This window comes from Bubalus bubalis, chromosome 2, assembly GCF_019923935.1.
Source record: "Bubalus bubalis isolate 160015118507 breed Murrah chromosome 2, NDDB_SH_1, whole genome shotgun sequence".
In the NCBI taxonomy this organism is placed as follows: domain Eukaryota; kingdom Metazoa; phylum Chordata; class Mammalia; order Artiodactyla; family Bovidae; genus Bubalus; species Bubalus bubalis.
Genome location: NC_059158.1, coordinates 159,761,534 through 159,784,213, shown reverse-complemented (window position 1 = coordinate 159,784,213; position 22,680 = coordinate 159,761,534). Strand labels below are relative to the sequence as shown.

Here is a 22,680-nt window from a genome sequence, read left to right as displayed (position 1 = left end):
GTCAGGGAGACAGAGCAAGCCAGCCCCTCGCACCTCCTGGGGCCCTTTTCAACCCAGCAGCTGCTGGGCCAGTCCTGGGGGGAAGGGCGGGGCGGGGGCTAGAACTGGGGTTAGGGCGGGGGGCAGGGGTCCCGCCTGCTCTAAACTTAGCCTGGAGGAGCCGGTCTGGGCTCTTGTCCTCCAGCTGTGTCATCAGAGAATATTTTTGGGATTGGCAGCTGCAGGCTTCTCTGTCACTCAGGCCCGATTCTGGCGGACTGCTGGGGACCTGGCGGCTGGAGGTGGGAGGGAGGAGGGGAAAGAGGCCCTGGCTGTGGGAGGGGGCTGGGAAGGCCGGTTCTCCGGAGCAGGAAGCCAGGCCGCAGGCAGGGGAGGCTGCGGGGCCCCTTGCTGGAGAGGCAAACAGGAAGGACTCCCCCCTGAGCCCTGGGCCCCCGGCCCGGGAATCGCCGCCGCCGCCGCCGCCGAGCAGCAGCTCCGGGCGGAGGGTAAGGAGGCGAGCCGGGAGCGGGCGGCCAGCAGAGAGCCCCGCGGGTCCCGGAGCCCAGTCCCCGGACGCGCCCCGCCTCCCGGGCTCCCGCCGCCGCTCCCGGCCTGCCCTTGCGCCGCCGCGATGAAGGCGGGCTCGGGGGATCAGGGGAGCCCCCCGTGCTTCCTGCGCTTCCCGCGGCCCGTGCGGGTGGTAAGTGGCGCGGAGGCCGAGCTCAAGTGCGTGGTGCTGGGGGAGCCGCCGCCCATTGTCGTGTGGGAGAAGGGCGGGAAGCAGCTGGCGGCCTCCGATCGCCTGAGCTTCCCGGTGGACGGCGCCGAGCACTGCCTGCTGCTGAGCGGCGCGCTGCCCACCGACGCTGGGGTCTACGTGTGCCGCGCCCGCAACTCGGCCGGAGAGGCCTACGCGGCGGCTGCCGTCACCGTGCTGGAGCCGCCGGCCCACGAGCCCGAGCCCCAGCTCGCCGAGCGCCCGCTGTCGCCGCCCGGAGCCGGGGAGGGCGCCCCGGTGTTCCTGACGGGGCCCCGGTCCCAGTGGGTGCTGCGGGGGGCGGAGGTGGTGCTGGAGTGCCACGTGGGGGGCCTCCCCGTGCCCACGCTCTACTGGGAGAAGGATGGGATGGCGCTGGACGAAGTGTGGGACAGCAGCCACTTCTCCCTCGAGCCGGGCCGCGCGGGCGCGGGCGCGGGCGCGAGCCTGGCGCTTCGCATCCTGGCGGCTCGGCTTCCCGACTCGGGCGTCTACGTGTGCCACGCTCGCAACGCGCACGGCCACGCGCGGGCCGGGGCGCTGCTGCAGGTGCAGCAGCCCCCCGAGAGCCCGCCCGAGGACCCCGACGAGGCCCCCACGCCCGTGGTGGAGCCGCTTAAGTGCGCGCCCAAGACCTTCTGGGTTAACGAGGGCAAGCACGCAAAGTTCCGCTGCTACGTGATGGGCAAGCCGGAGCCAGAGATCGAATGGCACTGGGAGGGCCGCCCGCTGCTCCCCGATCGCCGCCGCCTCATGTACCGCGACCGAGACGGCGGCTTTGTGCTCAAGGTGCTGTACTGCCAGGCCAAGGACCGTGGGCTCTACGTGTGCGCCGCGCGCAATTCGGCGGGCCAGACGCTCAGTGCGGTGCAGCTGCACGTGAAAGGTACCACGGCGCCCCCGGGCGGCCGGGGCCAGGGGCCTCCAGCGCCCTCCCTGACCCCACTAACTCCAGCCCCAGTCAGTGCCTAGAAGACAGCAAGGAGTAAGGGAGGCTGAATATTAAAATGCAATTTCCCACCTCCCTCCCTCCCATCCCCCAGGGATTCGAGTTTAGTACGTCTCCAAGGTATGCTCCAGGAACTTCTTAGCAAGCTTTCCAAATGATTCTGAGGCAGATGGTGGAAAACCACTCTTCCATAAAGGCCTTTAAGGAATGATTGAATGATTGACCCAGAGGGACCTACAACTCTTGTACTTCAGTGTTTTTCAGCCTCTTTGTTATCTCACCACCCATTCCCCAATGGAAACCCCATTGGGGCCCCAGTGTATTATATAAAAGAATCATTTTATGGGTGTAAATTTCTAAATCCAAATTTGTAACATATATTTATAAAGTCAGTCAATGAGAACAAGGGATCTGTCTTATTAAGCACACACATTTTAACCATTCATAACTGGGTCTGGCTTTTGAGCCCCATGGGGAAAGCGTAGCTTCAGGTGTCACACTGACAAACTCCTGATTCACACCAAAGGGAGAAAACTTGAGGGCAAAAAAAATGCCCCCCAGTTTTTGACTATTCTGTCATTAGACTGCTCTCCGGGTTTGCAAGAAGAAGAAAGTGAAGGAGAGGAAATTTATATTTCAAAGTTGAGCCCCCAACGGTATTTAATAAACACTTACGTTGCTCATAACTAGAAAAGTCAGGGGTGAAAAACATGCCAAATTCACACTGGAAGTTAAAGCTGCCCATAATAGGAGTTCATCGCAACTCACGGCATAATACCTTCACTAGTTATTACCCAACTCTTTCCCTCAGAGAAAAATAGTTGGCAAATCTCCCGAGTCTGTCCTGGCACACAGTCAAGCATGTGGCACCTGTTCCACGGGTGGTGGCCTCTTGGGTACAGTTTGATGTGCACAAACCGGCCAGGTGGAGCTGAACTCTCACCCCCTGAGGACAGAAAAGCCCAGGACGAAGGCCGAGATTCCCAGAGCCAAGTGACAAGACAGACGTGTTCCCCTAGCAGCCCAAGTGACCCCACTGGCCGTTTCTGTCATCATGCTTTTCTTTTTGTAAAATGCAGTTTTTAAAGTGGTTGAAGTACTTTCAAAATGAAGTTCAACTCAAACCCTTACAGATTTGTGTGTGGTGCCCATGAGGGGCCCCACAGAACATTTTGAAAATCCCTGATAATGGCCCCAAGCCCTTCCATCCCTTTCTCTGCTTTACAAATAAAGAAACTGTGGCCCAGCATCGTGAAAATGGCCTTGGTCAAGGTGATGTGTTAGGGTCAACGAGATTTGGGTCATCTGACTTCCCTTCTGAGGGTTTCTCTGAGTATACAACGCTACTAGCTCTGGGAGAAGAGCAAATGGCCTGAGCTACCATGGGTTTAGGCAGTGGGTGACAGAGGAGGGTCTTTCTCCCGGTCGGGGCCCTCTCCAGAGCCTTCTCTGGTCTCTCCCTTCTCCACAGAGCCCCGCCTCCGGTTCTCAAGGCCGCTGCAGGACGTGGAGGGCCGGGAGCATGGAATTGCGGTGCTGGAGTGTAAAGTTCCCAACTCGCGCATTCCCACTGCCTGGTTCCGTGAGGACCAGCGACTGCTGCCTTGCCGCAAGTACGAGCAAATCGAGGAGGGCACGGTCCGCCGCCTCATCATCCACAGGCTGAAGGCGGACGACGACGGCGTCTACCTGTGCGAGATGCGCGGCCGTGTGCGCACCGTGGCCAACGTGACAGTCAAAGGTCAGCTGGCCGGTGGCGGGCTGGGGGAGGCCGAGACAGAGGCAGGCTGGTGCCCAGTCCACGGGCTGATAATCTCCCATCCGTGTCTCAGGGCCCATCCTGAAGCGGCTGCCCCGAAAGCTTGACGTTTTTGAGGGCGAAAACGCGGTGCTGCTGGTGGAGACTCGCGAGGCTGGGGTGGAGGGACGCTGGAGTCGTGACGGAGAGGACCTGCCGGCCACCTGCCAGAGCAGCTCGGGCCACATGCACGCCCTGGTCCTTCCAGGGGTCACCCGAGAAGATGCTGGGGAGGTCACCTTCAGTCTGGGCAACTCCCGGACCACCACTCTGCTTAGAGTCAAATGTGAGGGCCCCAAAGCCCCTAGGCAGCTTCCTCAAGGGCTGGACAGGACGGTCAGGGCAGGAGGGTGACCAGATGACAGAGTCTGGGTTGGCAAAGTTGACTTTAGGTCCCAGGGATGTGGGAGGCTGGAACAGGGCTCGGATGCAAACCCTGCCTCTGTCTCAGGCATCAAGCACAATCCCCCAGGACCCCCAGTGTTGGCTGAGATGTTCAAGGGCCACAGGAACACGGTCCTGCTCACCTGGAAGCCTCCAGATCCCATCCCCGAGACCCCCTTCATCTACCGGCTGGAACGGCAGGAGGTGGGCTCGGAAGACTGGGTACAGTGCTTTAGCATTGAGAAAGCCGGGGCCGTGGAGGTGCCTGGGGACTGCGTGCCGACTGAGGGTGACTACCGCTTCCGAGTCTGCACCGTCAGCGAACACGGCCGCAGCCCGCACGTGGTGTTCCATGGGTCTGCTCACCTGGGTGAGTTGGTCCTGTCAGCCCAGGCTGTCAGTGGCTGTACCTGAAGTTGTGCCCTCCCCATCACCCTTTCTCCCTTCCCCTGCACTCCCCCCTCTCTCTTGCTATATGCCATCTACCTGCCAGTCTCTGCCCTCTGCCAGCCCCCTGGTTCTGATGGCCGTGCTCTGTCCCCGTCTCAGTGCCCACAGCTCGCCTGGTGGCTGGTCTGGAGGAGGTGCAGGTGTATGATGGGGAAGACGCCATCTTCTCCCTGGATCTCTCCACCATCATCCAGGGCACCTGGTTCCTTAATGGGGAGGAGCTCAAGAGTAACGAACCAGAGGGCCAGGTGGGGCCCGGGCCCCTGCGGTACCGGGTGGAACAGCATGGCCTGCAGCACAGGCTCATCCTGCAGGCCGTCCGGCATCAGGACAGTGGGGCCCTGATTGGCTTCAGCTGCCCAGGTGTGCAGGACTCAGCCGCCCTCACCATCCAAGGTTGGTGCTGGTGGGGACCACGGTGGGCAGGTAGGGTCAAGACATAGAAGTCCCATTAGCAAAATGAGGCACACGCTATTCGTGCTTCTCACATCTGAGCCAGGAGTCAGGAGCATCCTAGGTGAGCTCAGATAGAGCACTTAGGGATCCAGAAGTCCAATTTCAACCCGTGCTTAGTCGTTCAGTCGTGTCCGACTCTGCAACCCTGACAGGCTCCTCTGTCCATGGGGATTCCATGGTGTGGGCTGCCATGCTTTCCTCCAGGGGATCTTCCCTACCCAGGGATCAAACCCAGGCCTCCTGCATTGCAGGCGGATTCTTTACCGTCTGAGCCACCAGAGAAGCCTGTATAGGAGACTCTTTGTTATTTTTACCAGCATCATATCCAAATTCTCTAGGGGTACTTTGTGGTTTGCAGAATTCTGTCATGTTTGTCATCTTAAAGACACAGACCTTGACCCCTAGTCCCTGACCACTTCCTGCCCTACTGTGTGATGGCTAACACTATCTGAGTCACTTCCTGTGTGCCAGGCACAATCCTAATTGCTTTACATATATTAATTAGCATAGACCTCTCAACAGCCCTAAATCTTCCCTGGTGGCTCAGATGGTAAAGCGTCTGCCTACAATGCAGGAGACCCGGGTTCAATCCCTGGGTCGGGAAGATCTCCTGGAGAAGGAAATGGCAACCCACTCCAGTATTCTTGCCTGGAAAATCCCATGGACAGAGGAGCCTGGTGGACTACAGCCCACAGGGTCGCAAAGAGTCGGACACGACTGAGCGACTTCACTTTCACTTCTTTCACTTCCTCAACAGCCCTACGGGATGTGTTCTTTTGTCATCCCCATTACAGATGGGGAAACAGACACAGGTCCAGTGACTTGCCCAAAGTCACAAAACTGAGAAGTGCTAATGCTGGGTTACGAACGCAGGCGGTCTGGCTGCAGTATCGCACTCTGCCACCCTGAGGAAAGAGGAGAGGAGAGGGAATGAGGCCTCCCTGAGGATGACAGTTCTTGGCAGGAGTCTGAAAGTTCAGGGAACGCACTGGCATTTGCACCATTGCTGGAATTTGTAAGGCCAGTCACAGAATTCCTCAGTGTCCACGCACAGGGCCTGGAGGCAGTTAGCCAGCAGCAGCCCAGGAGGAGAACAAAGTAAGAAATACCCACAAAGAGAGCAGCAATACTAAAATACAACCCAGGTTCACATGGTAAAGAATCTATCTGCAATGCAGGAGACCTGGGTTCAATCCCTAGGTTGGGAAGAACCCCTGGAGAAAGAAATGGCAACCCACTCCTTCTTGCCTGGAGAATTCCATGGACAGATTAGCCTGGCAAGCTACAGCCCATGGGGTCTCAAAGAGTCAGACACACAACTGAGCAACTAATCTTTCACTAACATTGGGCTTCCCTGGTGATTCAGGCGGTAAAGAATCTGCCCGCAATGATGGAGACCTGGATTCAATCAGCTCAGGAAGGGTCAGGAAGCTCCTTTGGAGAAGGGAATGGCAACCCACTCCAGCATTCTTTCCTGGAGAAGTCCATGGGGTTGCAAAGAATCAGACAAGGCTGATTGACTAACACTTTCACCAATGTCAGAGTCATGCTGAGGGCTGGTTTATAATGCAGATTCTTTGACCCTTGCATGCTTGGGCAGGGGGAGGGGCAAAGCTTAGGAATCTGCATTTTCAGTAGGCTCTCTGGGAATTCTTATGCACACTAAAACCACTGCTCTTGAGAGTTGGTGTGTAAGCGCAAAACGAAATTTTAAAACCAATAAATGCATCACATCAGTCGTCTAGCCTGATGTGCCCAGCCCCCTCCCCCAGTACATGCCCTGCAGTGGGGTGCTCACCGGGTAAGCAGAGCACAGCCAGGGCGCTACCCATGACCACACCTCTCCCCACGCAGAGAGTCCCGTGCACATCCTGAGCCCCCAGGACAAGGTGTCGCTTACCTTCACAACCTCCGATCGGGTGGTACTGACCTGTGAGCTCTCCCGGGTGGACTTCCCAGCGAGCTGGTACAAGGATGGGCAGCAGGTGGAGGAGAGCGAGTCACTGGTGGTGAAGATGGACGGGCGCAAACACCGCCTGATCCTGCCCGAGGCCCAGGTCCAGGACAGCGGCGAGTTCGAGTGCAGGACAGAAGGCATCTCAGCCTTTTTCAGCATCACCGTCCAAGGTCAGGGACCGAGGCAGCCTAGGCTCCCCCAGCCGAGGCTGACCCAGGGGGCTGTGCCAATCCTACCCCACCCCCTGCTCTGCCCGCTTGATGGTCCCTTCCAGGGAGGGCCTAGGGGGCCAGGGGACATGTTTGCAGATCACGCTGCCCCCACACCACCCTCCAGCACACTTGGCCCTCATATACCCTCTGCTGGGAGGGATGTGAGGGGACCTCAAATCAATGAAGGGCAGGGGAGGTGAGAGCTAACATTTGTTAGGCACCTGCTAGCCAAGCCCTGTGCTGGATACTTGAAATGTACACTTTCATTCAACATTCAAGGCTACATGAGAGCCAGTATATCTCCACTCATGGATGAAGTAGCAGAGACTCAGAGAGGTTATGCAAGTTGCTCACAATCACACAGCCAGCAACTACGCTACCTGGGTTCACACCCACGCCGTGGGAGGTCAGGGTCAAAGGAAAGCTTTAGGTGCAGTGGTCCAGAGGTTCTTGGAAGCCAGTCCACATTCTGGCTGCTTCAGAGACTAATATCAGGAAACCTATTATTAGTGCATAGCCCCTCCCCACCCCCCACCCCAACCCCAGGCCTCCAGAGCCTGAATATCCAGGACAGAGCTTTGAGATCCACTCTAGGAAGACAACTCTGGAACCACTGAACCAGCTCAGTCTTCTCACTTTGAGTGGAAATCCTGTTACGGCCCCATTGCCAAAAGGTCCTCTGCCCCTGCGTGAATGTGCCCTGTGATGGGGAACTCACTACCTGTAGGGGGTGTTGCCCCAAGGTGACAGCACTCATTCCCACCTCCCACCTCCTCCCTGTCCTGGGGCCAGCCCACCAGGGGCTTCCTGGTAAAAGCCGCAGCAAGCAATGACCTCCTCTCAGCCTAGACAAAGGCCCTCTGTGTCCCCCCCAGCCAGCATCCTCAGATCCTCTGGGGACTCACAGGCCTGTCCACAGGATCGGCGATACTGACCTGTGACACCTCACCCACCACCATGGACTCAGGTGTTCCATGTGTGGGTGTCGGTGTGACCCCATCTCTGCTCCCCCTAGACCCCCCAGTGCACATCGTGGCCCCCCGGGAGCATGTGTTTGTGCACGCTATAACCTCCGAGTGTGTCATGCTGACCTGTGAGGTGGACCGGGAGGACGCCCCCGTACACTGGTTCAAGGATGGACAGGAGGTGGAGGAGAGTGACTTCGTGCTGCTGGAGAGTGAAGGGCCCCACCGCCGCCTCGTGCTGCCCTCTGCCCAGCCTTCTGTCGGGGGCGAGTTCCAGTGCGTCGCTGGCGACGAGCGCGCCTACTTCACCGTGACCATCACAGGTGGGGCTCCAGGCAGGCCACGGGATGGGGCAGCTGTGCCCTGCTCCCGCCTGGACAGCCGGCACACTCCTGGGCCACCATTCCCAACCCCCCCAGCCGATCACACCCCACCCTTTCCCCCCAACCCATGGTCTGCACGCTGAGGTTCAGCCACTGCAGAAAATGCATTGTCATAAGCGCACTAGTCATAGCTACATGGCAGAGGGAAGCCCGCCTTCTCTGTTCTCCTGAAGGCCCTCCGAGGGGAGCCTTAGGGTAGTGTGGGGTGAGGAGACCCGAGCACTAGACGGGTTAAAAGTCTCCTGTGGGAGACCTCAGCTCCATCTGGGCACCCAACTCTCCTCTCCCCAACCTCACACTTCGTATAGCCCTGTCCCCACCCAAAGAATGGGGAGAGTTTCCACAGGCGAGGCTGACACCACGGTCCCCACCGTGCCGCTACACCCCTGCTGTGCTTTGTGGTCATGTCACGGTTAGCTTTGAGTAACCATCTGAGCCGCTGTGAGCCCTGGTCCAAGGGAAGACCCTCTTCTTCAACATTCAGCCCACTTGCCAGGAGTAGGGAACAGACGTGAACTGGGCAAGGTGGCCGGGCACCTCGGCCCCAGCCCCAGATACCCAGCCACGGCTGTGTCGTGTCCTGCAGACGTCTCCTCGTGGATCGTGTACCCCAGCGGCAAGGTGTACGTGGCGGCCGTGCGCCTGGAGCGCGTGGTGCTGACCTGCGAGCTGTGCCGGCCCTGGGCCGAGGTGCGCTGGACCAAGGATGGTGAGGAGGTGGTGGAGAGTCCCGCGCTGCTCCTACAGAAGGAGGACACGGTGCGCCGCCTGGTGCTGCCCGCCGTTCAGCTGGAGGACTCGGGCGAGTACTTGTGTGAAATCGATGACGAATCCGCCTCATTCACGGTCACCGTCACAGGTGTGGGTCCACCCCCCGCCCCTGGGGTCACCAGAGGACTGCCCTGAGCCCTTGGGGAGCTGGCCACAAAGCCCCTAGCTAGCACATTGGGGACGGGGAGGAGGGGCTTCGGGTGCATGAACTGGTGGTGGTGGGGGGTGGTCCCTGCCCAGAAGACCCAGGGGTCACTGTTAGAGGAAGCAGGCTCCTCCCCAGCGCCCAAGCCAGGAATAGCTGTGCTCCACCAGCTCACTTACTGAGCAGTTTATATGTGTTAGGCGCTGGGCCAGGTGCTGTGGGTCACTGATGCTTATTGCATATAAGGTCCCTGCTCTCAGACAGCTGCCGGTATAGCTGGGGGCGGGGTGGGTGCAGCCGTTAACCAGGGGTCGCAAACCGGCAGTCCCTCGGGCCTCATACAGCCCACAGGTGTGTTGTGTTTGGCCTGCAGAGTCATACCAAAGTCAGGACAGTTCCAATAACAACCCGGAGTTATGCATCCTCTTGAAAAAGCCGAAGACCCGGCGCCTCTGGTCCCGCTTCCCCCCTTGGCGACGAACAGCTGGCGCTGAGTAGCAGCTGCCCCCATAATTCGGGGCCCACATTCCTCTGTTTCACACCCACCCCCATCCCCCACTGTTCTTTTTTGCTCCCCTTCCTAGACTGCTTCAGCCTGGCCCCTGTGGGCATTTGAGTTTGCGACCCCTGTGTTTAACCAATAAACACGCAAATAAATGTACGGTGACACTTCGTGACAAGTACCATGGAGGAAAGAGGGCTCAAGAGAGCTGGACAGGAGGTCAGGGAGGGCCTCGGGGAGAGTCACCGTGCCACCCGCAGGAGCCAGTCCTGGGCCAGGCTCTGGACACTCAGTAGCTCGCAGACACACGTGCATCCCTGCAGGAGTGGATAGCCTGGCGGGAAAGCCAGACACCTTAAGTCTTGGAGGGAGTGTTGCAGTAAGGTTGCAGTGAGAGCTCAGGGATGGGGCCTGCTAACCTGGTTGGCTAGCAGGCAGGAAGTAGCTTCAGAACAGATATTTGGAGCAGGGGCTGAGTTAGCTAAGTGGGGGTCTGGATTTGGACTGAAGGTCAGAGGTGAAGGTTCAAAGCGGGAAGGCACAGGATGATTACGGAAGTGATGGTTCACTGCCAGAAACTTGGGGGCTGCAGCTCATGGCGCCAATCCCAGTGTGTACCTGAGCGGGGCGGGGAGTGTAAAACCCGGGTGGCTCTGGATGGCACTGAAGAACCCACCGGCTGCACTGGAGCGACCATCCCAATGCCGGCACCTTCTGGTTGCCCTCCCCACTGACCTGCTCTAGAAACAAGGCTTCAGCCTAGATTTGAGCTACTTAGGGCCTCCCAACTCCCTGCACCCCAGATAGGACAGCCTGAAACACAAGCCACAAAGCCAAAAAGGCCTTTCTGCACATACTCTGTCCTGTAGTGGCTGCCTTCAACCGCTCCCTCCCCAAGCCCTGGCCAGACATCATGGCTGCAGACACACACATTCCAGCCCATAATTGGCCTCCCCACAAAACACCAGATTCTTCCTGGTAAGTTCGCACAACACACCACCTTGGCTGTGGACCAGGAGAATCAGGTCCGATGCCAAGCTGAGATCCCATAGCCTTGCAGGCTCCCCAGTCCCATGGCTGCATGCCATCTACACTCCACTGCCTCCATCACCTCCCCCACCATTCAGGCAGCCACACTCCAACATCTGATGGTGCTGGTAGACCCAGAGAACCAACCTGCATCATACAGATTATTAGAACAAGCCCGGTTAGGGAGGCAGAGGCAAGAGCTGGGTGTATACTGGTGGGCATGTCTGCCCATACTCCCCACTGCAAAGACCTAGACCGGGAAGCTAGCAGTTCCCCAGCCAGCCACTAGGGGGCCGAGTGCTGAAGGAGCACTTCCGCATCTTGGAGACGATTAGGGGAGACCTCCAAGGTGCGTAGATACCTGGGCAGGCCGGCGCTCAGAGCCCTGGTCACCTCCCACATTGACATCGCTCCTTTCTGTGAAAGACTGACCACTCCAGAGCAGTTAGAAATGAACTCGAATCGGCATTTAACATCCCCAGGGAATTCAGGCACAGATGCAAATTCATTACTGAGTTTCCTACAAGCCTTAGCTTGGAATCCCTACCACTGCTGGCAGAATCTGTCAGTTCAGTTCAGTCGCTCAGTTGTGTCCGACTCTTTGTGACCCCATGGACTGCAGCACTCCGGGCTTCCCAGTCCATCAACTGCCGGAGCTTGCTCAAACTCATGTCCATTGAGTCGGTGATGCCATCCAACCATCTCATCCTCTGTTAATCCCCTTCACCTCCTGCCTTCAGTCTTGCCCAACATCAGGGTCTTTTCAAATGAGTCAGTTCTTCTCATCAGGTGGCCAAAGTATTGGAGTTTCAGCTTCAACATCAGTCCTTCCAATGAATATTCAGGACTGATTTCCTTTAGGATTGACTGGTTGGATCTCCTTGCTGTCCAAGGGATTCTCAAGAGTCTTCTCCAACACCACAGTTCAAAAGCATCAATTCTTTGGCACTCAGCTTTCTTTATAGTCCAACTCTCACATCCATACATGACTACTGGAAAAACCATAGCCTTGACTAGACAGACCTTTGTTGACAAAGTAATGTCTCTGCTTTTGAATATGCTGTCTAGGTTGGAAATAACTTTTCTTCCAAGGAGCAAGCGTCTTTTAATTTCATGACTGCGGTCACCATCTGCAGTGATTTTGGAGCCCAAGAAAATAAAATCTCTCACTGTTTCCACTGTTTCCCCATCTATTTGCCATGAAGTGATGGGTCCAGATGCCACGATCTTCGTTTTCTGAATGTTGAGTTTTAAGCCAGCTTTTTCACTGTCTTCTTTCACATTCATCAAGAGGCTCTTTAGTTCTTCGCTTCCTGCCATAAGGGCGGTGTCATCTGCATATATGAGGTTATTGATATTTTTCCCGGAAATCTTGATTCCAGTTTGTGCTTTATCTAGCCTGGAATTTTGCATGATGTACTCTGTATATAAGTTAAATAAGCAGGGTGACAATATACAACCTTAACGTACTCCTTTCCCAATATGGAACCAGTCTGTTGTTTCATGTCCATTTCTAACTATTGCTTCTTGACCTGCATACAGATTTCTCAGGAAGCAGGTAAGGTGGTCTGATATTCTCATCTCTTTAAGAGTTTTCCACAGTTTGTTGTGATCCACACAGTCAAAGGCTTTGGTGTAGTCAATAAAGCAGAAGTATATGTTTTCTGGAACTCTCTTGCTTTTTCGATGATCCAACAGATTTTGGCAATTTGATCTCTAGTTCCTCTGCCTTTGCAAAATCCAGCTTGAACATCTGGAAGTTCCCAGTTCATGTACTGGTTTGGAGAATTTTGAGCATTACTTTGCTAGCATGTGGGACTTCCCTGGTGGCTCAGAGGTTAAAGCGTCTGCCTACAAGGCAGGACACCCAGGTTCAATCCCTGGGTTGGGAAGATCCCTTGGAGAAGGAAATGGCAACCCACTCCAGTATTCTTGCCTGGAGAATCCCATGGACAGAGGAACCTGGTAGGTTACAGTCCATGGGGTCGCAAAGAGTCGGACATAACTGAGCGATTTCACTTGCTAGCATGTGAGATGAGTGCAATTGTGGGGTAGTTTGAACATTCTTTGACTTTGCCTTTCTTTGGGATTGGAATGAAAACTGACCTTTTCCAGTCCTGTGGCCACTGCTGAGTTTTCCAAATTTACTGGCATATGGAGTGCAGCACTTTCATAGCATCATATTTTAGGATTTGAAATAGCTCAACTGGAATTCCATCACCTCCACTAGCTTTGTTCATAGTGATGCTTCCTAAGGCCCACTTGACTTCGCATTCCAGGATGTCTAGTTCTAGGTGAGTGATCACACCATCATGGTTATCTGGGTCATGAATATTTTTCTTCTGTGTATTCTTACCACCTCTTCTTATTATCTTCTGCTTCTGTTAGGGCCATACCATTTCTGTCCTTTATTGTGCCCATCTTTGCATGAAAAGTTCCCTTGGTATCTCTAATTTTCTTGAAGAGATCTCTAGTCTTTCCCATTCTATTGTTTTCCTCTGTTTGCACTGATCACTGAGGAACGTTTTCTTATCTTTCCTTGCTATTCTTTGGAAATCTGCATTAAAATGGGTATGTCTTTCCTTTTTTCCTTTGCCTTTTGCTTTTCTTCTTTTCTCAGCTATTTGTAAGGCCTCCTCAGACAACCATTTTGCCTTTTTGCATTTCTTTTTCTTGGGGATGGTCTTGATCTGCCTCCTGTACAATGTTGCAAACCTCCCTCCATAGTTCTTCAGGCACTCTGTCTATCAGATCTAATCCCTTGAATCTATTTCTCACTTCCACTGTATAATCACAAGGGATTTGATTTAGGTCATATCTGAATTGGTCTAGTGGTTTTCCCAACTTTCTTCAATTTAAGTCTGAACTTTGCAATAAGGAGCTTCCCTTTATTGAATGGTGGTTTTTCCTCCTGCCCTAGATAGGTGTAGCCAGCTGTGACCATAAGGAAGTTGCTTAACCACTCTGTGCCTCAGTTTATTCATCTGCAAAATGAGTTTAAATCAGTATATACTCCCTAGGATTGCTATCAGGGTGTAAAGTGCTTACAACTGTCCTGGAACTTTAGCAAGCAATATATAAGTACTTACCAATACTATTACAGATCTGCCATCCCTTATCCACAATCCTGAAACCAAAATAAGAAAGAAAACACTTAAAATCAAAAGGCTTTTTGTACGTTTGGTATTAAAAGTTATTTCTGTAAAACCTGAGCTTAACTCTGTGAAGCTATTTGCACTTTTAAATTATCCTGCTTAGGGTGTATCTCCATATGTTACACTGCAGAGATGTTAATATGATTGATTCTGGGGGGTCCACAGTAGGGGCTGAGGGGAAGTATGTGCTATATGATAAATGCACCATTTCTAGAACTGGAAGCATTCTGGATGGTTCTAATACATTCCAGCACACTTGTGGCCCCAGGGATCTCAGAGAACTAACTGATTTTGGACCTATTACTATCCTTATCACTCTTAACGATTTGGGCAACCGGGATTTCGTGCTGCAGGACGGCTCCAGGGAGGCTGACCATGAGTCTGTGACAGCCTGTGGTTGTCCCTACTCTGCAGAACCCCCAGTGCGCATCCTATACCCCCAGGACGAGGTGACCTTGGTGGCCGTGAGCTTGGAGTGTGTGGTACTGATGTGTGAGCTGTCTCGGGAGGATGCCCCGGTGCGCTGGTACAAGGATGGGCTGGAGGTGGAGGAAAGCGAGGCCCTGGTGCTGGAGAGCGATGGGCCCCACCGTCGCCTGGTGCTGCCCGCCGCCCAGCCCCAGGACGGGGGCGAGTTCGTATGCGACGCCGGAGACGACTCAGCCTTCTTCACTGTCACCGTCACAGGTGGGCAGTCTCCGAGACCCCCTTGGAGAGGAAGAGAGGCAGGAGGCTGAGGGACAGATACCCACCCCTCCCAGTTCCTGCACCTTCAGGACCCCCGTGTGCCACACACAACATTCCCCCTGTCCGGCCTTCCCTCCCTCCCAGCCTCCTCATTCTCAGCCATCAGAGAGCCCTGAGTTGCCCAAACCAGGTCAGGACAGTGGCCAGAGGTCTGGTGGAGAGAGCCCAGCAATCGGGAGAGCTCATTCATTTGTGTATTCAACAAACACTGATCTGCTCAGCACTGTTCTGATGCTGAGGGATTGGGTAATGAACGAAGGAGAGAAAACCTGTCTTTATGGAGCTTGCCTTCTTGTGAGAGCAGACAGACAGCAAATAAGGGAAACAGGTGGTTTTTCAGGTGGTGATCAGTTCTTCAGAGGCAAAACAGGAAAAAGGGACAGGAAATGGAGGGGTAGGGAGGGCTGTGCATTAGGGTTAGATAGATCTGTGAGTGTGGGTCTACCTCTTCCTGTCCATGCAACCCTGGGCAAGTCAGTTCCCTATAAAGAGGCTTCAGGTCCTCATCTATGAAGTGAAGGCAGCAATAGGGAGTGTCAGGAGTAGCTGAGAAAAGAACTGTAGTGTCCTTAGCATGACACCTGGCACACAGTAAGTGCCTACGGATTGTAGGTGGTACCATTTCTCAAGAGCTGCTCTGCAAAAGGAGAGGATTGAGAAGCCAGTGGTCAGGCAGGTAGAGGCCGAGCCCACCCGATTCTGTCTCTGTTCACCCACCAGCCCCTCCAGAGAGGATTGTGCACCCAGCAGCCCGCTCACTGGACCTGCAGTTCAGGGCTCCGGGGCGCGTGGAGCTGCGCTGCGAGGTGGCCCCAGCTGGGTCCCAGGTGCGCTGGTACAAGGATGGGCTGGAGGTGGAAGCATCGGATGCCCTGCAGCTGGGTGCCGAGGGACCCACCCGCACCCTGACCCTGCCCCACGCCCAGCCCGAGGACGCCGGGGAGTATGTGTGTGAGACTCGCGATGAAGCCGTCACCTTCAACGTCAGTCTGGCTGGTGGGTGCTCCTGGCCAGCCCGGGTCTGGGAGGCGGGAGCGGGAGGCATCACTGAGCTGACACACCCACCCTCTGTCCAGAGCCCCCTGTCCAGTTCCTTGCCCCAGAGGCAGTCCCTGGCCCACTCTGCGTGGCCCCCGGGGAGCCGGTGGTGCTGAGCTGTGAACTGTCCAGGGCTGGTGCCCTGGTCTTCTGGAGCCATAACGGGAAGCCAGTGCAAACAGGAGAGGGCCTGGAGCTCCGAGCCGAAGGACCCCGCCGCGTCCTCTGCATCTGGGCTGCAGACCTGGCCCATGCAGGCCTCTACACCTGCCAGTGTGGGGCAGCACCAGGGGCCCCCAGCCTCAGCTTCACCGTCCAAGTGGCTGGTGAGTATAGCCCTGGGCAGGAAACCTGAGAGTCTCGTCCCTAAACCCTTGAGTCTTCCCCCTCTCTAGTGCACCCAGCCCCCGGCCCCTGCCCCACGGTTCTCAGTCCCTCTCCCCATCTGGCCTCCCACCACCCTCCTCCCCAGCCCTTGAGCCATTCCCTCCCAATGACCCCCGGCCCTGACCCCACAGAGCCCCCCGTGCGGGTGGTGGCCCCTGAGGCAGCCCAGACGAGGGTTCGCAGCACCCCAGGCGGGGACCTAGAGCTGGCGGTGCGCCTCTCCGGGCCAGGGGGCCCTGTGCGCTGGTACAAGGACGGGGAGCGCCTGGCCAGCCAGGGGCGGGTGCAGCTGGAGCAGGACGGGGCAAGGCAGGTGCTGCGGGTGCGGGGGGCACGGAGCAGGGACGCTGGGGAGTACCTGTGCGACACGCCCCAGGACAGCCGCATCTTCCTCGTCAGCGTGGAAGGTAACAGTGCCGTCCTCACTCCCCTGCCCCCCCACCAAGGGCCTCACGCCTCCCCCACCATTCGCCCCCACCCACCTCGCTGCCCACCAATGCATGCACAGCTATCGCATGGATGAGGGCTCAGGGCTCCCCTTTCCAGGAATCCTCAAAAAGGAGGGGCAGAGGGCTCTGGAGTCTACCCCCCAGGTTCCAGTCTCAAGTCTTCTTCCCAGTAGTTGTGTGACACACTGGCAAGTTGCTTAGACTGTCTGAGCCCCGGGTCCCCAGGCGAGGATAGCGTTTGTCCTGTAGGGCTGTTGTGACCGTTAAATGAGATTGACAGGGTCTGTCCTAAACGATCTGTCTTTATTAGGGAGTCAGAAAGGTGGGTGCCCGGCCAGCATGGAGACGAGGTGGTGAGGAGTGGCAGGCAGGGAGTTGACATCTTGTCCTTCAAAACAGCTCATGACTGACACACAGCTGGTCCTCAGGAAGATTCTGTTTAATAACTTGGGGGTGAAAGCCTGTTACTGGGGATGAGGAGGGACTGAGGAGGGTGGTGGTAGAAAGACCTGTCTGATCCTGCCCTCTGCCCCCAGAACCCCCGCTGGTGAAGCTAGTCTCGGAGCTGATGCCACTCACTGTCCACGAGGGGGATGACGCCACGTTCCGGTGTGAAGTCTCCCCACCAGATGCTGACATCACTTGGCTGCGCAATGGGGTCGTTGTCACTCCAGGGCCCCAGCTAGAGATGACCCAGAATGGGTCAAGCCGCATGCTGACCGTGCGAAGCTGCCGGCTCGAGGACGCAGGGACCGTGACTGCCCGAGCTGGGGGCACATCCACAAGTGCCCGGCTGCACGTTCGAGGTTCGGTCCTGATGGAGACGAAACAAGTCCTGTTCCTGAACCTGTTCTCCCAGCCCTGGCCCTACCAGGAGACCAGTCCCTGAGAAGAGGGAGCCGGGGTTCGGCCCACCAGGCTCCATGGTCCGCTCTCTCTTCCTGCCCAGAAACGGAGCTGCTGTTCCTGCGGCGGCTGCAGGACGTGCGGGCGGAGGAAGGCCAGGACGTGTGCCTCGAAGTGGAGACCGGCCGCGTGGGGGCGGCAGGGGCCGTCCGTTGGGTGCGAGGTGGGGCGCCCCTGCCCCCTGACTCCCGCCTGTCCACAGCCCAGGACGGCCACATCTACCGCCTCTTCATCCACGGCGTTGTGCTGGCCGACCAGGGCACCTACGGCTGCGAGAGCCACCACGACCGCACCCTGGCCCGGCTCAGCGTGAGGCGTGAGTGCCCCGTCCTCTCCTAACGCCTGCCTTTCCCCACGGTGCAGCCTCTCCTGGCTGGCCAGGGCCCCTCAGACCGCCCCCCCAACAACACCAAAGTGCCCCTGGCCAGCAAGGCAGGTCAGCCCTGGCTGACCCCTAGGAAAACTCTTCTTTTTCTACTGTTTTCTATTTACCATAGAAGTCCCTGTGGATTTTGGTTTCCATTTCATATGTCCAAGTTGGCTTTGCTATAAACATAAATATTATACTCCAGAAAGACCCGCCATATTTATCCTTCAGTCACCTGCCCCAGGATATACGAGCCCATCTGAGAAGCAGGGATGGTTGGCAATAGCACCCCCACCCCAAAGATGGAGCCCTCTATCAACTGTATGACCTCAGGCAAATTACTTAACCTCTCTGAGCCAAGTTTTCTTTTAAAAAGGGTCTTTGAGAACCTTAATCGGGATAATATGAGAAATACCCACACAGAACTTGGTAAATGGTTGTTGGTGGGGATGTGTATTCTCTTCTGATTTATTTCATTCATTCAATCACAACAAACCCATGTCTCAAGGCTATTAACCTCGTACAGTTGGGGAAACTGAGGCCCAGGGAGTTCAAGCAATTTGCCAAAGGTTCCATAGCAAACTATGTGGCAGAGTTGGGGTCTAGTCCTGCTGTGTCTGACTTTAAATTCTGGGCTCCTTCCAGTGTCACAGCACCCCTCACCCCAACTCCTTACCCCCACAACCACACATCACCCCCTTCATGTGTCCCCTCTCCTAACCCCAGTAAGCCCCTCTCTCCACCCACATCTGGCTGGTTTCACTCCCTTCTTCCTGCTCCCTGGTTCCGAACTTTGTTCATAGAGTCTTACTAGATTAGGGGTTAGAGGCAGACAGAGCCAAGGGGTGTGTGGAGCTCCCAAAAGCCCCTGCCCAGATGTGGAGGGCCTCATTTCCCCCTCTTTCCCCATCTCCCCCCACTAGCAAAGCAGCTAAGGGTGCTTCGACCTCTGGAGGATGTGACCATCATCGAGGGGGGCAGTGCCACCTTCCAGCTGGAGCTGTCCCAGGAGGGGGTGACTGGGGAATGGGCCCGGGGTGGAGTGCGGCTGCAGCCGGGGCCCAAGTGCCAAATTCAGGCCGAGGGCCACGCTCACCACCTGGTCCTCAGCGGCCTGGGCCTGGCCGACTCGGGCTGCATCTCCTTCACTGCGGATACACTGCGCTGTGCAGCCAGACTCACCGTGAGAGGTGTGGCCTCTAGGACTGCTGCCTGCCTGCTGACTGCTCCGGTGTGATTCTACTGACCCCACTACCCGTGTGGCCTGCACTGACCTCCCCACCAGAGTGTGACGCCCTGACTCGCTACATGTGGCCCTGGTGACTGCCCTGCCTGTGTGAGCCCACTGGCCACCACTGCCTGCTGCAGCTCTCTCTGCCTGCCTGAGTGTAGTCCTCTAATCACTAAGCCCCAACAGTGCCAAAGAGTGACTCCATGGGCAACTCCGCTTCAGTGACCCCTTCTCTTGCTTGCAGCCCTGGTGTGTTCCCCACTGACCACATCTACTCTGGGGTCCCCCCATTGCTCCTCTGAACCCGTGGTGTCCTCACTGTCCAGTGTCTCCTGTCCATTCCAGCCAGTGTGACCATGCCTGCTTATGGGTGACATCTCTGCTCCAATTTCTCCCACTCTGGCCCCACCATGTCCCCCACTGACCACCTTAAATGTGACCCATCCCCAGCTGGCCATTCCTGCCTTGTTGACCCCTCTGATCTCACTGTGTCCCCCACTGATCAGCATCCCCTTTGGACCCCTTGTTCCAGCATGCCCCCCACTCACCAGTGGCCTCTGTTGATCACCTTGTCTAAATGTGCCCATCAGTGACCCCTGTGTCCAAGTGTGTCCTCCTTCTCCCACTCCCAGAGGCCCCAGTGACCATTGTGCGGGGGCTCCAGGACCTAGAAGTGACCGAGGGCGACACAGCTACGTTCGAGTGTGCACTTTCCCAGGCCTTGGCTGATGTCACCTGGGAGAAGGTCAGAGCCCAGCCCCAGCCCAGCCCATCTCAGCATCTTGAGAGCAGTAACAATGCCCCAACAGAAAGAACTACTACTCAGTAAGCCATGTGCCTGGCATGTGCTAAGGTTTACTTTACATTTAAGCCTCTAACCTTATAGCAGCCCGATGAGGCAGGTCTTATGATCTTGTTATCTCTAAGGAGACTGATGTTCAATGGGGTGAAGTATTGCCCCAGGGCAGACATAGAGTTCATATTTGAATCCAGGTTTCCTGATTCCAGAATCCACACACATGGCTGACATGATTGGTACATGACTCTCGGCTTCCCGCGTCCGTGGCGCCCCTTCTCAGACCAAATGTCCCCCAAAGGGTGACACCGTCACAATGAGACTCCTGGCGCGGCCCGGAAGGCGCGGGAGGGCCCTACCCCGTAGCATAAGCGTGCCTCGAAAGTGTTAGGTATCAACAGAGGGCGCCGCCGCCTACTAGTGCCGGGCCGCTTGTGCCCGGCCGAGTTTTCACCCCGACCCTTTGCAACCCCCGCCCCTAGGATGGGCAGCCGCTCACCCCCAGCGCTCGGCTCAGGCTCCAGGCCCTCGGCACGCGCCGCCTTCTCCAGCTGCGGCGCTGCAGCCCCTTGGACGCAGGGACCTACAGCTGCGTGGTGGGGATGGCCCGAACTGGGCCCGTTCACCTAGTGGTGCGCGGTGGGTACCAGGTGCTGCCCGGGCGGGGCGCTACTGTGGGTGCCGGGGCTGCGGACCGGACTTGCCCAGGGGACTCGCTACGCTGCCTCTAAGGAGGGGGCGTGGTGTGGGCGGGGCCTGGTACCGCCCCCCTCAGCCCCGCCCTCCTCACGCCCCCTGGCTCCGCCCCAGAGCGCAAGGTGTCTGTCCTCTCTGAGTTGCGGTCCGTGAGCGCCCGGGAAGGCGACGGAGCCACGTTCGAGTGCACTGTGTCGGAGGTCGAGACAGCTGGGAGCTGGGAGCTCGGAGGCCGCCCGCTGAGACCCGGAGGCCGCGTCCGCATCCGACAGGAAGGTCTGCCGACTCTCTACCCACTCTGGCCCCCTCGCTGCCCCCATCCCTCCAGCTCAGACAGACCCCGCCCTAAGGCCCACCTCCAGCTCCGATGAGTTCCGCCCTGCGGCCCCAGGAGCTGTCTCTCAGCCTCTCCCTGACCTCCAGCTCTTGAGTCCGTCCAGGACCGCCCCTCTTTCCCCTCGGCACCCCAGTTCTTCCCCGGGACCTACTCTGGCTCCACCCTCATCCCCTCACCCTCCCCAGAGGCGGCTCCGGCCTCGCTAGCGCCTCCTATACCCCCAGGGAAGAAACACATTTTGGTGCTGAGCGAACTGCGCGCCGAGGACGCTGGTGAGGTCCGCTTCCAGGCGGGACCCGCCCAGTCCGTGGCTCAACTGGAGGTGGAGGGTAAGACCTGGGGCAGGGACAACCAGGAGTGAACACGGTTTCCCCCGGAACTGCCAGGCTGGCGATCGGTCCGAGGAAACCTGCCTCCCCACCCCTTCCTCGAGAGACTCTCCGGAGGCGGGTCACAGAGGGCAGTGCGTTTCCTGGGCTTCGAAGAGGAGACTTCGAGTTGAAGATAGAGAGAAATGGGCTGGTGGCATAGAGATCAGGAATGGAGGCCAGAGCGGGAGGGAAGATGCGTCTCTCCTGGGGTCGTGCGTGTCCCTATTAACTTAATAAGCCCTCGTTCTCCACCCCCAGCACTGCCTCTGCAGATGCTCCGCCGGCCCCCTCGCGAGAAGACGGTTCTGGTCGGTCGCCGGGCGGTGCTGGAGGTGACAGTGTCCCGGCCGGGAGGTCAAGTGTGCTGGTTGCGGGAAGGGGCTGAGCTGTGCCCGGGAGACAAGTATCAGCTGCGCAGCCACGGCCCCACCCACAGCCTGGTCATCCATGACGTTCGACCTGAGGATCAGGGCACCTACTGCTGCCAGGCTGGCCAAGACAGCGCCTACACACGGCTGCTGGTAGAGGGTGAGTAAAGCTGACTGGGCACAGGTCAATGAGGCGAGCCGGCTGGCCAGGGGTCTCCTAGGAGCTGGTGGGCTGAGACACACCTCCCGCAGGTTTTCCAGGACTTGGGATGGCAAGCTGGTTCTGAGATGTGTTGGAGGTGGGCAGTGGGGAGGCAGGAGATCACACAGCCAGGGCTGAGAAGAGGAAGTAGCCCTGTGGTGTCAACAGGAACCACTTGGTTCCGGGCAGCTGTTCCTACCTTGCTACATCCCTGCCTGTCTGAGCTTCTCCTCCCTCCCTCCCGCCTCTGGACCACATTCATCTCTCCTGAACACCCCCATTTGTACCCAAGTTCCTCTCCCTCCAGCCTGCTGGCCCTGGGTCTGTGCCCCCCACCTGTCCCTCATCCTCTCCTGCTCTCCCCCATCTCAGCGAGCTCCACCTTGGCCTGTGCAGAGGGCTTCTGAGCTAGTCCCATCTCTTTCCTCTTCCACATAGGAGATGCCCCACTCTCCACCTGAATTCCTGCGTTCCCTTCAGATGCCTGCCTTGCCCCACCTCTGACTGACCACCCCCACTCTCCTGCTCCACCCCTGACAGGCCTAGAAGGGGTGGGTCAGAGGGTGAGGGCTCAGTTCTTCCTGTGTGGGTACCAAGGCTCTTCCAGGGGAGAGGAATGTGGTACCCACTGTCTCCCCAGCCCCACTCACAGTCATTCCTCTGCAGGTAGCTAGGAGGCCAGAACCAGGCCAGGCAGGTGCCCTCAGACAGCCTGGAGGGCACATGCTCTTACCCTGGGAGCGGGTAGGGAGGGAGGGGACCCAAGGTGTTGGAAGACAATAAAAAAAGGTACAGCTCCTTTCCTGGCTCTCTGTGTGACATGGGAGGGCAGAACTCGCCTGGAGCCCCCTTAGAGTGAGTGACGCAGGGAACCAAAGCCTGCAGTGCTT

The 22,680-nt window shown here is 57.3% G+C and overlaps 1 protein-coding gene across 8 annotated transcripts; it reads left to right on the top strand.

Annotated features, from left to right (window-relative positions):
* Positions 1-285: 285 nt before the first annotated feature.
* OBSL1 (obscurin like cytoskeletal adaptor 1) lies at positions 286-22,589 on the top strand. 8 transcript variants are annotated; one of them, XM_006058951.4, is made up of 21 exons: positions 286-1,625; positions 3,160-3,429; positions 3,521-3,772; positions 3,938-4,240; positions 4,420-4,716; positions 6,631-6,903; positions 7,961-8,233; positions 8,880-9,152; positions 14,310-14,582; positions 15,363-15,638; positions 15,719-16,006; positions 16,199-16,474; positions 17,053-17,322; positions 17,466-17,738; positions 18,713-18,979; positions 19,653-19,765; positions 20,299-20,455; positions 20,627-20,788; positions 21,074-21,178; positions 21,479-21,748; positions 22,229-22,589. In XM_006058951.4, the coding sequence occupies exons 1-21, from the start codon at positions 614-616 to the stop codon at positions 22,249-22,251; spliced, it is 5,706 nt and encodes a 1,901-aa protein (XP_006059013.3). In that variant the 5' UTR covers positions 286-613; the 3' UTR covers positions 22,252-22,589. The 8 variants fall into 8 exon arrangements, with proteins under 8 accessions (XP_006059013.3, XP_025134107.3, XP_025134111.3 ...); XM_025278322.3 differs by having other exon boundaries at positions 21,841-22,589; XM_025278326.3 differs by lacking the exon at positions 16,199-16,474 and having other exon boundaries at positions 21,841-22,589.
* The last annotated feature ends 91 nt before the right edge of the window (positions 22,590-22,680 follow it).

Coding starts and splice junctions, on each gene's coding strand:
- OBSL1 (XM_025278322.3), top strand. CDS start 614: ATGAAGGCGGGCTCGGGGGATCAGGGGAGCCCCCCGTGCTTCCTGCGC. Junction 3,773..3,937: donor CACTCTGCTTAGAGTCAAAT/GTGAGGGCCCCA, acceptor CCTCTGTCTCAG/GCATCAAGCACAATCCCCCA. Junction 4,717..6,630: donor AGCCGCCCTCACCATCCAAG/GTTGGTGCTGGT, acceptor CTCCCCACGCAG/AGAGTCCCGTGCACATCCTG.